The sequence below is a fragment of the Hemiscyllium ocellatum genome, chromosome 13 (genome assembly GCF_020745735.1).
Source record: "Hemiscyllium ocellatum isolate sHemOce1 chromosome 13, sHemOce1.pat.X.cur, whole genome shotgun sequence".
Taxonomy (NCBI): Eukaryota; Metazoa; Chordata; class Chondrichthyes; order Orectolobiformes; family Hemiscylliidae; genus Hemiscyllium; species Hemiscyllium ocellatum.
In genome coordinates, this window is record NC_083413.1 from 38,970,464 (window position 1) to 38,985,681 (window position 15,218).

Below are 15,218 nucleotides of genomic sequence, written 5' to 3' on the forward strand. Positions count from 1 at the left end.
ACCAAGTTTTTTTCTTCTTTTGTTTTTGCTCCGGAACAGTGGTGTGATGCTTCAGGCTGTTACAATTAGATATTTTCTAATACTTCAGTGCTATTTTTAAGTCAGTTTATGTTGCATAAAATTGAGGGAAGGCCATATGTTGCAAGCCTACCACAATACTAAAACAAGAATGTGGTGATGGGATGTTCCATAAATAAAGTACCATAAGTATTTAATTTTCTATGGAGCACGTTAATATCTTAAAGCTACAAAATAAATGAGTAGAAATCTTTAAATACCTTTGAAAATTGAATGATATTAGCACGATAAGGTGTTGGGAAAATGTGCTTCACCTCTAACTATTTGGAACTGTCGTTTGGTAGAACCAAACCTGAGTATCATTGAAAAAGGGCACATTTTGTCCAAGTTTTCATCAGGCATTCATTTGGACAATTCATAAGAAATACCAGTTCAACAGGGATAAAACAAGATTTATACTGAATTGACAGAGGTGTTATCAAGGACCTCACACGAGGCCTTGTTATCACATAGAGTGGTGCTGGAAAAGCACGGCAGGTCAGGCAGCATCCGAGGAGCAGGAGAATCGATGTTTCGGGCAAAAGCCCTTCATCAGGAATCTGCATCAGCATCTGCAGTCCTCATTTTTGCCTTGTTATCACATAGTCTGCAACTACACACCACCAATTTAGTCACTAACAGTCTCCATTTACAGCTATTGACACTCTTAGCCAGATCGTCATTGACTCCTTTGTCCTTCCAACTGTTCTTCTCTCTTTTTGGGCTCTATCCCCCCCCTATCATTTATTCCCTACCCCCTCCCCTGAATATAAACTGACATTTTCCTAGCTACCATCAGTTCTGAGGAAGGGTTACTGGACCTGAAATTTTAACTCTGATTTCTCATCACAGATGCTGCCAGACCTGCTGAATGTTTCCAGCAATTTCTGTTTTTGTTTCCGATTTACAGCATTACAGTTCTTTCAAGGATAATATACAGTTAATGATAATTGACAGTTAACAGTCAGACTTGTTTGAATTTTAAACCAGGCAGATTGACTCTGGACAGGGCATTGTCCTGAGAAATGAACCAGCGAATGGCTGGCCTCTATTCTGTTGATTTGAAACTGGCCTGGTGTATGTACATCTTCTTTCTGTCTGAACAGAACTCTGAATTTCATATGTGTAGCTTCCTGTATCTGTAAGTGGACCACATTGAGTCTGACTGACTATCCGAAATTGTTCGTCAGTGTAATTCATCATACACTCAGCAAATTTTGACCAACTGTGGAATAGCATCTAGCATTAGACACTGTTTTGCAAATGTGAGTTCAGTGCCTTGCTTATTGCGAACAGCAAAAGGGACATTCTGTTTGATACAATCCTTCAGTCTTTGGGATGTATGGCCTACTTATCTGGCATCATACCAACATTAAAAATCATATACCACAATATTGTCTGTGTGACAGATAGAATATCTTTTTTGCTAGATGGTGCATCCTGTTAGTGGTGGATACTAATCTCATTCATTTTCCAGGCAACGCTTCGACTAATCAGTCAACCAGCTTGGTGTAAAATTTAACAGATCCTGGCTATTAGCTGTCAGTCATATGTTCATTTTCCCATTGAACTGGTATACTTGCAAATTGTCCTGGTGAGTGTAAAATGAAAAGCTTCAACAAAACATGTCTTCTTTTTAGCAATACTCATAACTGATTGACATCAGCCCAGTGGAGTTGTAAATTCATTAAAGATAAAGGCTACCTCATGTGATAGCAAAATCTAAAACACTTTACACTGTGTTACGTGGCAAATAACATTACTCAAAGGGCATTTTCTAAGAAGACAACTCCTAAGGGTGATTAGTTAATCTTGTATTTTAGTGTAAAGTTGCCTCAATCAAAGTTCTTGTGTTGCTTATCAGCTTTCTGTTGGAATGTAAAAACACCTATTGAGCAATTTACTCCAATGAATCAATAAACATTTAACCATATTATAATTTCTTGTAGGAATGGGAGTTCCCACAGTGACCGCGACCCGAATACTAAAAGGGCAACTTGATGGCAAACCTGGAGAAGGAACTGTGCTCGCAATGGAATCATTTCCACATCTTGGTCTCTCCAAAGTCAGGCTTAAAAACTACTTACATTCTGTGGATTATAGCTTATTTACTATTTTGAATCATGGTTAGAAAAATACTTGGAATAATTAAATGCTTGCAAGCATCCTATGATTGCATTTTCACAATGTATTCCCAACTAAGAGATTTTGGCAGCTGATTGTAAGTAAAATATATAAATGTTGTTTCACTTGTTGACAATGAACAAGAAGCTGCATATTGAATAAGCATTTCAATGCATGGTCTACAGTTTATATACCAGATTTAAATGGATATTGCTCTGCTGAAGTGGAAAGGAACATGTGTATCGGGAGACAGCTGGTAGATTAATCATGATTTCTTACAGACATATTTTTAATGTGCATTCTTAGAAAATGAGTAACCCGTAGGTAAAATGCAAATTGAAGCTGGAAGTGTAGCATTACTAAATCTGTAAAGGCTTGAATATTACAACCACCTCTAGAAGGGTCTCCAATTTCTTGTGTTTACTCCACCTGAAGCAAAGAAACTGAAATAGCAGCCACTTTATGTCATTATTGTGCAGTAGATATTTGATCTGATATGGCAAGTTTCCAAGTTCATTTCAATGTAAGTAATTTTTGGTGTGTACCCGAGATGCATGAATTCTACCTCCTAACACCTCCCCACCCCTCTCTCCCAGTCCTTTCAATTTCCTTTAGAGGTTGCTATCCCTATGGCTCCTATGACCTTTGGACGCCCACTTCCATTGGCATTCTTTACATCCCTAGTAATATATTTGAAGAGCCTATGACTATGGCTCTCCACCCTCTCAATGTACAGGTCAGTGTAACCTTGACCGTTGTGAACTCATTACCTGGAGCCCCTAGTCTTTTTCTAGTCATTATTAAGTTCAAATTGCCCCCAATCACTGTCACCTTTCACTCAATGACTCAGTACAATGAAGCCCATTCCCACACTTCAGTTGCCTGCTTTCTCCAGGACTACAATGATTGTTCCCTGATAAGCCCCCTCATAACTAATGACCAAACTTCCAGGACTCTTCGTGCCCCAACCTTAGACTGACTTGACAAGACAGCCCCAACTGACCACAGCCCAGCTCCAGGATTGGTATCTCCAAAGGATGCCAACTGACCTACTGGTCATCCCCAAAGCAGTTGCAATCAACATGCAGGATTGACTGTAGCCTAATCCTTGGATTGCAAAGATACAAACCCCCAGACCTTGGTAGGACTAAGTACCCAACTGATTCCTAATGAAGGGCTTATACCTAAAATGTTGATTCTTCTGCTCCTTAGATGCTGCCTGACCCATTGTGCTTTTCCAGCGCCACACTTTTCAACTCTGATCTCCAGCATCTGCAGTCCTCACTTTCTCCAAGTACCGAACTGACCCTGGCCGATCCTTTCCTTTAACTGGATGAGCCACTCAGGATTGCTCTTTCTTGACACTTGCATATTGAATATTTGTTTGAAGCACATGCAATGTGTTTGCTGTGTAAGCAACTGGCATTGACGTGGCATGGTGTCATAAGCAAAATGCTTACCTCCTATCTCACTGGTAGATTGACTGTTTAGTGCTCTCCAGTGTCATAAGCTGCCTACTTTCTCCTCCATGCTAAAGAAACAGTGCAAGCTACTGTAATATGTACACAAGCACTAAAGACCATGTGTGTCAAGAAAGGAATATGAGTCTCACAGACATAATAAACTACTGTTGAAAAGAACGTGTGTACTGAGAAACCAGAGGTATACAGGACGGCAGCTTCGCTATAAAAGATAAAGTGAGTGAACACTAGGAAAACAAGCTGAAAGTTATGTGATGCATGTGTGCCCCTATGTGGAAAGTGACCTGGCAGGCGCATGCAAGTCATAGCTATCACTGAGCTACAAAGCAAAGTATTGAAGGGCTCAAGTGGTGTGTGAGTTGGTCTAAGGACAGGTGTGATGAGGCTGCTGATGCTAACTTGTGCAGCTGTAAAATTGAGGAAGATGGTGGCCCTGGAGTATGCAAAGACAGTTGCACGGTGACCAGGCCAGCATTCAGTGAGCTGAAGCCAACAGGTACCTGCTCTGATTTACATGTTAGGGTATTTGTGCCATCTAGTTAATGGTGGAGGATTAGAGTTTTGGAAGTAGTACATTAATAAGATGAGTTGAGGTGTTAGTAGGATGCAAATACATGGAAATATAATAGTTACACTCAATGAGAAATTCTGAAGTCACCACATATGGCTTGAGGGGAAAATGAAAAACTTTCTTCTCAGTATCAAGACCATTTTTTTTCATTTTCACTGTATTTTTCCACATTTCTCAGTAGATTAGTGAAGGGAGACCTCCATTCCAAAAGTAAATTTAGAAAACATTTCCTTATATAGAGGATGATTGGAAAATGCATTCACTTTGGCAAACCACTGCTAAAACAGAACACAAATATACTTTTAGAAGTAAATCAGTTACTAGAATGGCGCAATATTAAAGAAATGATTTGGAGATGCCGGTGTTGGACTGGGGTGTACAAAGTTAAAAATCACACAACACCAGGTTATAGTCCAACAGACTTAATTGGAAGCACACTAGCTTTCGGAGCGATGCTCCTTCATCAGGTGATAGTGGAGGGCTTGATCGTAACACAGAATTTATAGCAAAAATTTGCAGTGTGATGTAACTGAAATTATACATTGAAAAATTGATGGTCTGTTAAGCCTTTCATCTGTTAGAATACAGTGATAGTTTCACTTCTTTCATGTGTAAATCACAAAACCTTTTTTTTAAGTTGCATTCTCGGGTTAGCTAAAGAAATGGAAATAGGTAGTGTGATTGAACAAAGGGCCGAAGGGCCTGTTTCCACACTGTAAGTCTAATCTAAAAAAAAAAATAGCTTGAAAGGAAAAAGAACCATTCTGGACTATTTAAGCCAAATGGCCTGCATCTTTATTTTTAACATCCTTCAGGGTTCAGTGGAATTGCAATGTGATAAGAGCTGATGGAATATATCACATCTCTTGGGTTATAAATAGGGACAGCACTGTGGCTCAGTGTCAGGCACCTCAGTTTGATTCCACTCTCAGGCGACTGTCTGTGTGGAGTTTGCACATTCTCCCCATGTCTGTATGTGTTTCATCTCAGTGCTCTGGTTTCCTCTCACAGTCCAAAGATGTGCAGGTTAGATGGATCGACCATACTAGATTGCCCCACATTGTTCAAGGATGTGCAGGCTAGGTGGATTAGCTGTGGGAAATGCAGGGTTACAGGGATAGAGTTGGGGTGTGTCTGGATGAGATGCTCTTCAGAGGGTGGGTGTGAGCTCAATGGCCTGAATGGCCTCCTTCCATACTACAGGGATTCCAAGAATCTATAAATGTCTTAACAGTCTGCATTTTGTGGTAGAAGTAACAGTGAGGTTAACATTACTCACTAGTATTGAGGACAGCAATATCTGGTGTTTGCAGATGCACATTTTAACATGTAATTGAAGGTGTTGCAGTCTGATTTGCACTGTTCTTTCACAATCTGTGCTAACTCAGTTGCTCTTCAAGTGACATGAAGAGTATGAATTTACAAACTTACTGGCTGATACCTATTAAATACCTACAAAAAATTTTAAGCTTGTCCATTCAAGTATAGGTGAAATTTTAATGGTATAATAAGTCTTCATGGCTGCCAAACAAGCTCTGTGACAATCAAAATTAACTTTTACAAGTTCAAAGTTTCATTTTATCAGGTTATGACCTGAGTGGAATATGTTTCATAAATGGAAGGAAAATGTCCCTTTATTTTATTCACTCTTATCCCTTCTTTTCTCTCTCTCTTTATTTTGTCTTCTTTGCTTGATTTGACAATGTTAAAAATCCCACAACACCAGGTTATAGTCCAACAGGTTTAATTGGAAGCACACTAGCTTTTGGAGCGATGCTCCTTCAAACCGGCATCTCCAAATCATGATTTGACAATGATTCACACGTTCTAACTTTCATGCCTCAGGGAATTCTTTAATATGATTGGGTGGAGAGATATACTGTTGTTTACCCTGCCCACACATGTTCCAGATTCCTCATGGAGGACACCACATTATTTCAGGTTCTTGATGGTTGTTGTTGCTCAAAAACTCACAGAAACTGTGAGCGCCTGGAAAAGTAATAAGCAGCATTTGCTTTAATAAGCTGAAATTTAGTTTGTGAATTAGGTGATGTCTGATTCTTAGGAAATACTCCCAGAGTCAGTATATCTGAGATTTTTTTGCACATGCTTCTAATTGCTATGAGAAGAAGATTGCTCTTGTCATACTGAGATAAAATCACTTTTACAGAGTCCAGTGACATATCATCTTTTAAAGAGACACATGGCTAGATGTAATAGAGCTATTTGGAGACAAATGGAAATCCACAAATGTCTTGAACATAAAAATGCACAGTTGAACAATGCACAATCTTATCATTTTTGGAATTCAGATTTAATTAAAAAATAAAGAAAGACAATTTTGGTCAGTCTGGAAATTTGTTTTAATCCGGTCAGAAAGCCATTTGAAACAGCAATTTAAGTACATTAGTTTTGAGAAGACGCGATTGTCATCAAGTGCCTGGGAGATCTCTGGTTCTGATAGATGAAATGTTTATGATGCTGAGTTTATGACAGGGAGAGTAAACAGAACAGGCCATGAGCATTAGTTTTTCACTTCAAAACACAATTTTCAATTTCTAGTTCAGAGCAATTGAGATTTGAATTTAGGGAAACCAGTGACCCCAACCAAAATGGTTTCTAGTCCATGGAGCTTCCAAGTCAGGAGGCTTTGGAAAAACATTTTCAAGTTGTTAGAACTAAATAAGTTTAGGCCATCAGAATTATGACAGGCTTATGCCAGCAGGATTGGAATGGAATTGTAAAAATAACTCCTGAGCCTTCCAAGGAAAAGAAACTGGGAGGAATAAATTAAGTAGAAACTTACCAGGTTCAGATAAAATTTCTCAGGAATTGAGTCGATTTGAAACAATAGTAGTGGGGAACAGGTTTCAACTTTATTTTGCTGTTTGTGTTCAAATCATTCAAATTGTCTTTTCTCTATAACTTTTTTTCCCTTCTTTTCTGTAATAAATAGATGCCTCTTATTAAAGAACATCTGCAGCCTTTTGTGAATACCCTTTGGTGACTAACTACCACAGTAGCCAACTGTAAAAAATTAAATGTATGATCTATCAAGCCAGGTTTCATTTTAGGATCTGACAGGTCCAGTGTTATTATCAGCTGGGATCGTTATAAGATCACTTATTGCATTGAAATACCAATTTACCACTCTGAAAAAAATGTCTTTTTCTTGATTTAGACGTACAATGTTGATCACCAAGCCCCTGATAGTGCAGGAACAGCTACTGCTTACCTTTGTGGGGTCAAAGCAAACTATGGAACCATTGGACTGAGCGCAGCAGCTAGACGAGGACAATGTAGCACAACTTTTGGCAATGAGGTCATGTCAGTACTTAAGAGGGCAAAAGATGCAGGTATAGTATATTTTGAAAGTACATTTACAAAATGACATTTAATAATTATTCTAATCTCAAAAAATAATAAAATCTGGGAGGAAGATCCATAAAAGGTTTCAATGATAAAGGTGACCATGACAATTTTTGAACCACTATATGGATGTAGTGAGGGAAGAATCATTTCAGTGGCCCATTATTGCTACATAGTAACAGGAATATTGACCAGTTCTAATAGCTTATACACATTTGTTTTGTAACTTGAAGTCTCTTGAAGTCTTTGTGCTACCTAGCACTGATTGCATTACAATGATTTCGGAATGAAATAATCTACATGGATATTTAAGAGCGTACAGGTCTACCTTCAAAGAAAAAAAACTTATAGAGTAAGTTTTTTTTTGGTGACAGCGTGGAAACAGATGTTGTGTTAGAATTATGTGTCATTTGTAAACCTGGTTTTACTGTGCAATACTAAATTAGTTGCTACTTACCATACTTTGGATTTGCCAGTGACATGCTGAAGTAGATACATCTACAGTTGAGTACTGAAGTACTGTTTAGGCATAATGCTTTCTACTGTATATGAAGCTCCTTGCAACCAATTCAATAGAAGATGTGAAGATTAGATTACGTACAGTACAGAAACAAGTCCACACCGACCACCAAAGAGCAACCCACCCAGACACATTCTCCTAACTAATGCACCTAACACTACAGGCCATTTAGTATGGCCAATTCACCTAACCTGCACATCTTTGGACTGTGGGAGGAAACCGGAGCACCCAGAGGAAACCCATGCAGACATGGGGAGAACATGCAAACTCCACACAGACAGTTGCCCAAGGCGGGAATTGAACCTGGGTCCCTGGCACTATGAGGCAGCAGTGCTAACTGCTGAGCCACCGTGCCGTGACAGTATTTGTTTCAGGATGATACAGGAACCAAGCGAGAGGGTGCACACGTTCTTTGATGTGGTATAGGAGTTCCTGGTAGAGGAGGTCCAAAGAAAAAGGTAAATCCTGCAAGGGAAGAGTCCATCTGGCATTCCTGTCCCTTCTTTAGAAGAAACTAAAGACTTTACCCCACCTGGCCTCATTTCCTCTTTCTGCACACTGAGGGGAACTCCTAGAAAGATGTTGATGACCAAAGACTCCTTTCTTCCTGATCATCCCTATAAGTTTTTCAGTAAGGTGTTAATGAGGTTCACACAGAAATTCAAAGATAGCCTCAAAGATCACCAAAACTAAAGGAGTTAAATGGTGGAAAATCTGAAAATTAAACTTACCATTTAAACTTCTCCTCCACTCCTTTCCTGCTTGTTTAGAATATTATTCATTTCATGATAAATACAGACTGACACACTTATATTCTTGATTACCCGGATAAACAGATTGTACATTGTCAAAGAGTGGAGAAAGTGAGGACTGCAGATGCTGGAGATCAGAGCTGAAAATGTGTTGCTGGAAAAGCGCAGCGGGTCAGGCAGCATCCAAAGAGTGGGAGAATCGACGTTTCGGGCATGAGTCCTTCTTCAGGAAGGGCTCATTCCCGAAACGTCAATTCTCCTGCTCTTTGGATGCTGCCTGACCCGCTGCGCTTTTCCAGCAACACATTTTCAGCATTGTCAAAGAGTATCATGCTCCACTTCATTACAAGTACTGAAGGCCACGTTTTGTGAAGGTAATTGCCACAAAGCAAGGTTGTTGTTAAATTCAAACGCTTTTTCAGAACTAACATTACATGGTATTGTAATTAGGTAGCACAGTGACTCTACTTCCTAACTACTCTCTGTTATCTTTATTTCTCCAATAGATTTATTAATAACTACCTTATTTTGTGTTTCCTAGCTCTGATTTAAAGCAAAATTTATTCTGAATTTTTCTATTCACTACTTTTCATCGATCTTAAGTAATCTTTAAATTTTTAATTTTGCACAGGAAAGTCGGTTGGCATTGTAACAACCACTCGAGTTCAACATGCTTCGCCAGCTGCTACATATGCCCACGTTGCAGACAGAGATTGGTATGGTGATGGTGAAATGCCATCCGATGCAATTAAGAAAGGTTGCAAGGACATTGCTTATCAGCTCATATATAACACAGATATTGATGTAAGTTTTGTTTATTTTTATAAGATATAAAGGTTCATCAAATCACAACACACTTCTAATACAGTTAGCATTTTGAAAAATAATTAATCAGATTTTTCACATTATAATTATAAATTTATGGTAAGTAAGGGATTAAATATTATCTTTATACCTACTTTCATGCTTGCAATGTAATTTTTAAACAATTTCCATTTGCTTTCTTCATTTGGTTAACTTCACTCAAGTCTATGCCCAATGACCTGACCAGTTAAAATACTGACTTGTATTTTATCCATTCAAATATTGACTTGTATTTTATTGCTTCACTGTCTTGATTTGTGTGGGGGAAGCCATGTCTCATAAACTTGATTAAGTTATTTGAAGAAATAACCTAAAAGATTGATGAGGGCAGAGTGGTAGACAGTTTTTATATCAACTTTAGTAAGGACTTTCAAGGTTTTGCATTGTAGAGACTAATGAGTAAAATTAGATCACACAGGATTCAAGGAGAATTTGCCAATTGGATAAAAAATTGGTTTGACGGTTGGTTACAGAGGGTGGTGGTGGAGGGTTGATTTTTGAACTGGAGGCCTATGACCAGTGGTGTTCCACATGGGTCAGTACTTGGTCCAATTTTATTTGTCATTTACACAAAATGATTTGGATGAAAATTTAGGAGACGTGGTTAACAAGTTTGCAGATGACACCGAAATTGATGGTTTAGAAGATAGTGAAGAAGGTTATCTAAGATTACAAAAAGATCATGATCAATTGGTTCAATGGGCTGAGGAGTGGCAGATGGAGTTTAATTTGGATAATTGCAAGCTATTATAATTTGGCAAAACAAACAAGGACAGGACTTATACAATTAGTGGCAGGGCTCTGGATAATGTTGTAGAACAGAGAGACCTAGGGGTTCAGGTACATAATTCTTTGAAATTTGCATCTCATGTAGACGGACTGGTTAAGAAGGTGTTTAGCATACTTGCCATCATTGCTCAGTCATTTGAGTAAAGGATTTATTGAAACTTCTTCCGGAATATTGTGTACAGTTCTGGTTGCCCTGTTATAGGAAGGACATAATTAAATTCGAGAGGGTTCAGAAAACGTTTGCCGGGATGTTGCCGGGAATGGGAGGTTTGTGCTATAAAGACATGCTGGACCATAGCAAGTTGAGGGGTGACCTTATAGAGGTTTATAAAATCATGAGGGGCATAGATAAGGTGAATTGCAAAGGTCTTGTCCCTAGGATGGAGGAGTTCAAAACTAGGGGACATCTTTTTAAGATGAGACGAGAAAAATTTTTTAAAAAGACATGGTGGGAGGCAATTTTTGTTTATATACAGGGTGAGGTTCATATGTGGAATGACCTACCAGAGGAAATAGTGGATATAGGTACAGTTAGAACCTTAAAAAAGCACTTGGATAAGTGCATGAATCGGAAAGGTTTGGAGGGATATGGGTCAAATACAGGAAGTGGGACAAGTTTGATTTGGGAACATGATTGGCATAGACCAAAGGGCCTATTTCTATGCTATATGTGACTCTCTGACTTCATGATTTTACAGGACCGTTCGTGCATTACTTTATTCCCACTTACTTCAGAGAGTACATCGTGATTAGTCAGAAAACTTTGGAACATTTGGAGCACTCTTGCTTTTCCTGGCTCCCGAGGCATGTTTTTAGCTTTTTTTTTAAACGGGGTTACGCTTGTGTTGCCTGTTCAAGCGAGAGAGGACACTGAGAGTCCCTGATGAAGCAGGAGTGCTTCTCCCAGCTACACATTAGAATTGTAGGCATTTATCAGCTACATATTGCTTCCAACTCTCCAGACTCACCTTGTGTTTTAGCTGAACAATCTTGCAACTCCACCGTTGGGAACAAGGTACCTTCATGCTGTAACAGATGTACACAGCACACTGGTACTATAATGATCATTTTCCCACGTCTGTACCTGGGCCTGGACCTACACCAGTACCTATTTTAGGTACATACAGTATTTGTTGAACGTAGATTCTATCTGATTCAGGTTAGATACAATTTCTAGATTTTTTTAATGTAAAGTTATATTTTATGTTAAATTTACCTTCAACTGTGAGAGCAAGTTCAATAAGTAATCCGAAAGAACTATTTTACATTTCGATCTTTACAAATTTCATTCTCAAGATGTGTCAAAGTGCTTTATAACCAAAGAATAACATTTTAGGTGCCATTGGTTAACACATTAGCAAACAGCATAGCTATTTGCAAAAAGCTATCCTACAGACAAAATGATGGTCTACTAAATCTGGCAATGGTGTTATTAGTTGAAGAAGGCATCGTGAAATAGGATAATATGGAGTTTCTACTGATCTGCAAATTGTGTCATTGAGATCTTCTGATTACCAATCCAGACAGGTATAGCCTCAATCTAACAATGGGTATCACACTTCAGTTTTAGATCAGCCTAGATAGTGTTCTTAGTTTAAAGTGTGGTTCACATTATCACCTTCTTGCTCAGCGGTGAGGCAGACAAGAAATTAGCCATACTCAACCAAGGACATAGGCATTTCTGTTCATTACAGGGACACAATTGGTTATATTGCTTGAAGGACAACATTATAAAACATGGAGTAAGTTAAGGTAGCAAGCCTCCTTGAGTTATTGCATCTGTTATGAGGATTGAACTCCTGGTTGGTCTATTCTGCTCCAACCAACTAGCTATCTGAGCTGACTGATAAGGTACAAGTGATGACAATTTTGTCAAAATGAATCTTTATGAATAAACATCCCTGGATTTGTTTTGTGACAAAATTTAATTATACAAAAGAAATGTATTTCTATATTCTCTCACACATCAAATTAACCTTAATTAGCAATGTCACTTGAACTAGTAATCCAAAACTCTGAGTTAATGTTCTGGGGACATGAGTTCAAATCCTATTAAGACAGATAGTAAACTTTGAATTCAATAAAATTCTGGAATTTTAAAATTTGAAAAAAGGTAGTAACTGAAATCATTGCCAACCAACATAAATGGGCGGCACGGTGGCTAGCACTGCTGCCTCACAGCGCCAGGGACCCAGGTTCAATTCCTGCCTCGGGCAACTGTATGTGTGGAGTTTGCATGTTCTCCCCGTGCCTGTGTGGGTTTCCTCTGGGTTCTCTGGTTTCCTCCCACAGTCCAAAGATGTGCAGGTTAGGTGAATTGGCCACACTAAATTGCTTGTAGTATTAGGTGCAGGGCTAAATGTAGGGGAATGTGTCTGGGTGGGTTGCTCTTTGGAGGGTCGGTGTGGACTTGTTGGGCCGAAGGACCTGTTTCCACACTATAGGGAATCTAATCAAAACCTATTTTGTTCATTGATCTTCTTTATGGAAGGAAACCTAATAGGCCCACAGCAACATGGTTGAATCTTAGCTCCCCATGGTTAATAAATACTGGACATGAACAAATAAAATCACAGATTGCTTTTTGTCTCTAATTTAATTCCATTAAATGTGAAGGCAGCCAGCAGAACAACTGTAGGTCATGCTACACCAGACACAGAAATGATTGCTGCACATGCGCAATTCAGCAACTAATTTTGCAATGGGACTGCAGATTGTTAATTATCTTGTTTGTCCTCATTTAAATTTCATGTGAGAAAAAGAAACTGTATGTTTTTTTCAGGTCATACTTGGAGGAGGTAGAAAGTACATGACTCCTGAAGGAACACCTGACCCTGAATATCCAGAGAACCCCAAGCAAAATGGCACTCGAAAAGATAAACAAGATCTGATTGAAAAATGGCTCAGTATCAAAAAAGTACTTATCAATATTTTTGATATTCCATTGAGTAGTTAACCCAATAATGATATGCCCAGTTATGAATTACTGCATTCTAACTTTTTTCAGGATGCACAATATGTGTGGAATAAAGAGCAGTTTGATGCTGTCAATGTGGAGACAACTAAGTATTTGATGGGTAAGACCCCAAAATTTATTCTTAGCAACACTGTTTTAAAGTGGGTAATAAATTCTGTAAGGAAGCTCTACATGTGAACGTGGTGATGAGTAATCCTGAGCCACTAGAGTCCGTGTTTCAGGAATATGCCCACAGAACCATCCACTCTCAATGACACTCAGCATATTGCTCTCTTACATTCTTGCTTGCGGATACCACACAAACTTGTTGTCTTTTCCTTCATTGAACACAGGCCATTTGCAATGCTTTCATTGCACATTATACATAGAGTCATAAAGATGTACAGCATGGAAACAGACCCTTTGGTCCAACTCATCCATGCCAAACAGATATCCTAAATTAATCTCGTCCCATTTACCAGCACTTAGTCCATATCTCTCTAAGCCCTTCCTATTTGTGTACCCATCCTGACGCCATTTAAATTTTATAATTGTACCAGCCTTCACCACTTCCTCTGGTAGCTCATTCCATATATGCACCACCTTTTCATGAAAAAGCTGCCCCTTAGAACCCTTTTAAATCTTTCCCCTCTTACCCTAAACCTATGTCAAATGAGTGAGAGTCAGAAAAGTGATGTTATGGAATTCGGGGGGCTGAGGGCCTTCAGTGATAGATACCTTCTATGTCACTGGCAATACCTCCCACTTGGCCCATTGGAAATGCAGTTTTGTAGTATAAGGATGAAGATGTCAGGAGTAAACTGCCTCAGGAGTCTCAGGATACACAGATGCTCACACCTATCTGATTAGCAACTCCTTGCATCTGCATCTCGTTGGCCACTCCATGTGCACTGGCAGGGGCATGTGGCTGTGGAAAAGATATCTGGTTGCATTTTCAGTTGGAAGCTCCCTGTCCAAAACCCTCAGCCATAGTTGCATAAACTGTTCTGAGCCACTCTGAAGGCTGGCTGCAGAGTGTCCTTACTGGGTCTGTGAAATGATGGTCACGTGAAGCCCTATCCTGGTAGTTGGCACTCACCTGTCAAGCACCTGACAAGGCATGCTTTGTGAGATAGCCTTTCAGTCTGGTCATTCCGGCATCACTTCAGCACACTCATAAAATTTTACAACATTGGTTTTACTGATGCTGAACCCTGCTGCTAAGTTGTTGTCTTCTGCTAACTGCAGGCTCTTTCATCGCTCTAATTGCCTTGCTGTCCCAACTTCACCAACTCACCATTGGAAAAGCTGCTCAAGGCAGGAATATGCTGGCAAGTTGGCCCAGTGCATTTAAAAAAAAATAGAATTATCTTTATTGTCACATGTACTCACATGAGTACAGTGAAAAGTTTACAAGTTGCGACTTACCGTGCCATTTAGGGGTACAGATTCTTAAGTGCAAATTCTTAAGAAATAATTACAAAAATATGAAAATAAAAAGTCCAGCATTACAGACCTTTGTGACATCTTAAGTACAAAAGTAGAAAATCACAGGAATAAATTAGAAAAAAAATAAAGAAATAACAAGTTCAGGATAACAGTCCATCCAACCCAGTTTGTGCTGGCACCTAGCCTCCAGTCCACACCTGCTTCACCGAGATTGGGAGTCCAGTCTGGATTCACTTTGAGGCTAGGAGGGGCACTGGCTTTACCTCTAGGCTTACAAGGCTGGGAG

General features: G+C 39.2%; 1 protein-coding gene across 1 annotated transcript in view; it reads left to right on the plus strand.

The window, feature by feature from the left end:
• Positions 1-15,218, plus strand: part of LOC132821740 (intestinal-type alkaline phosphatase 1-like) — a 47,727-nt gene that overhangs the window by 23,967 nt on the left and 8,542 nt on the right. The window contains exons 4-8 of the mRNA XM_060834450.1: positions 2,007-2,122; positions 7,415-7,589; positions 9,506-9,678; positions 13,310-13,444; positions 13,535-13,604. Coding sequence (XP_060690433.1) covers positions 2,007-2,122; positions 7,415-7,589; positions 9,506-9,678; positions 13,310-13,444; positions 13,535-13,604 — 669 coding nt within the window. The remainder of the gene's footprint in view (positions 1-2,006; positions 2,123-7,414; positions 7,590-9,505; positions 9,679-13,309; positions 13,445-13,534; positions 13,605-15,218) is intronic.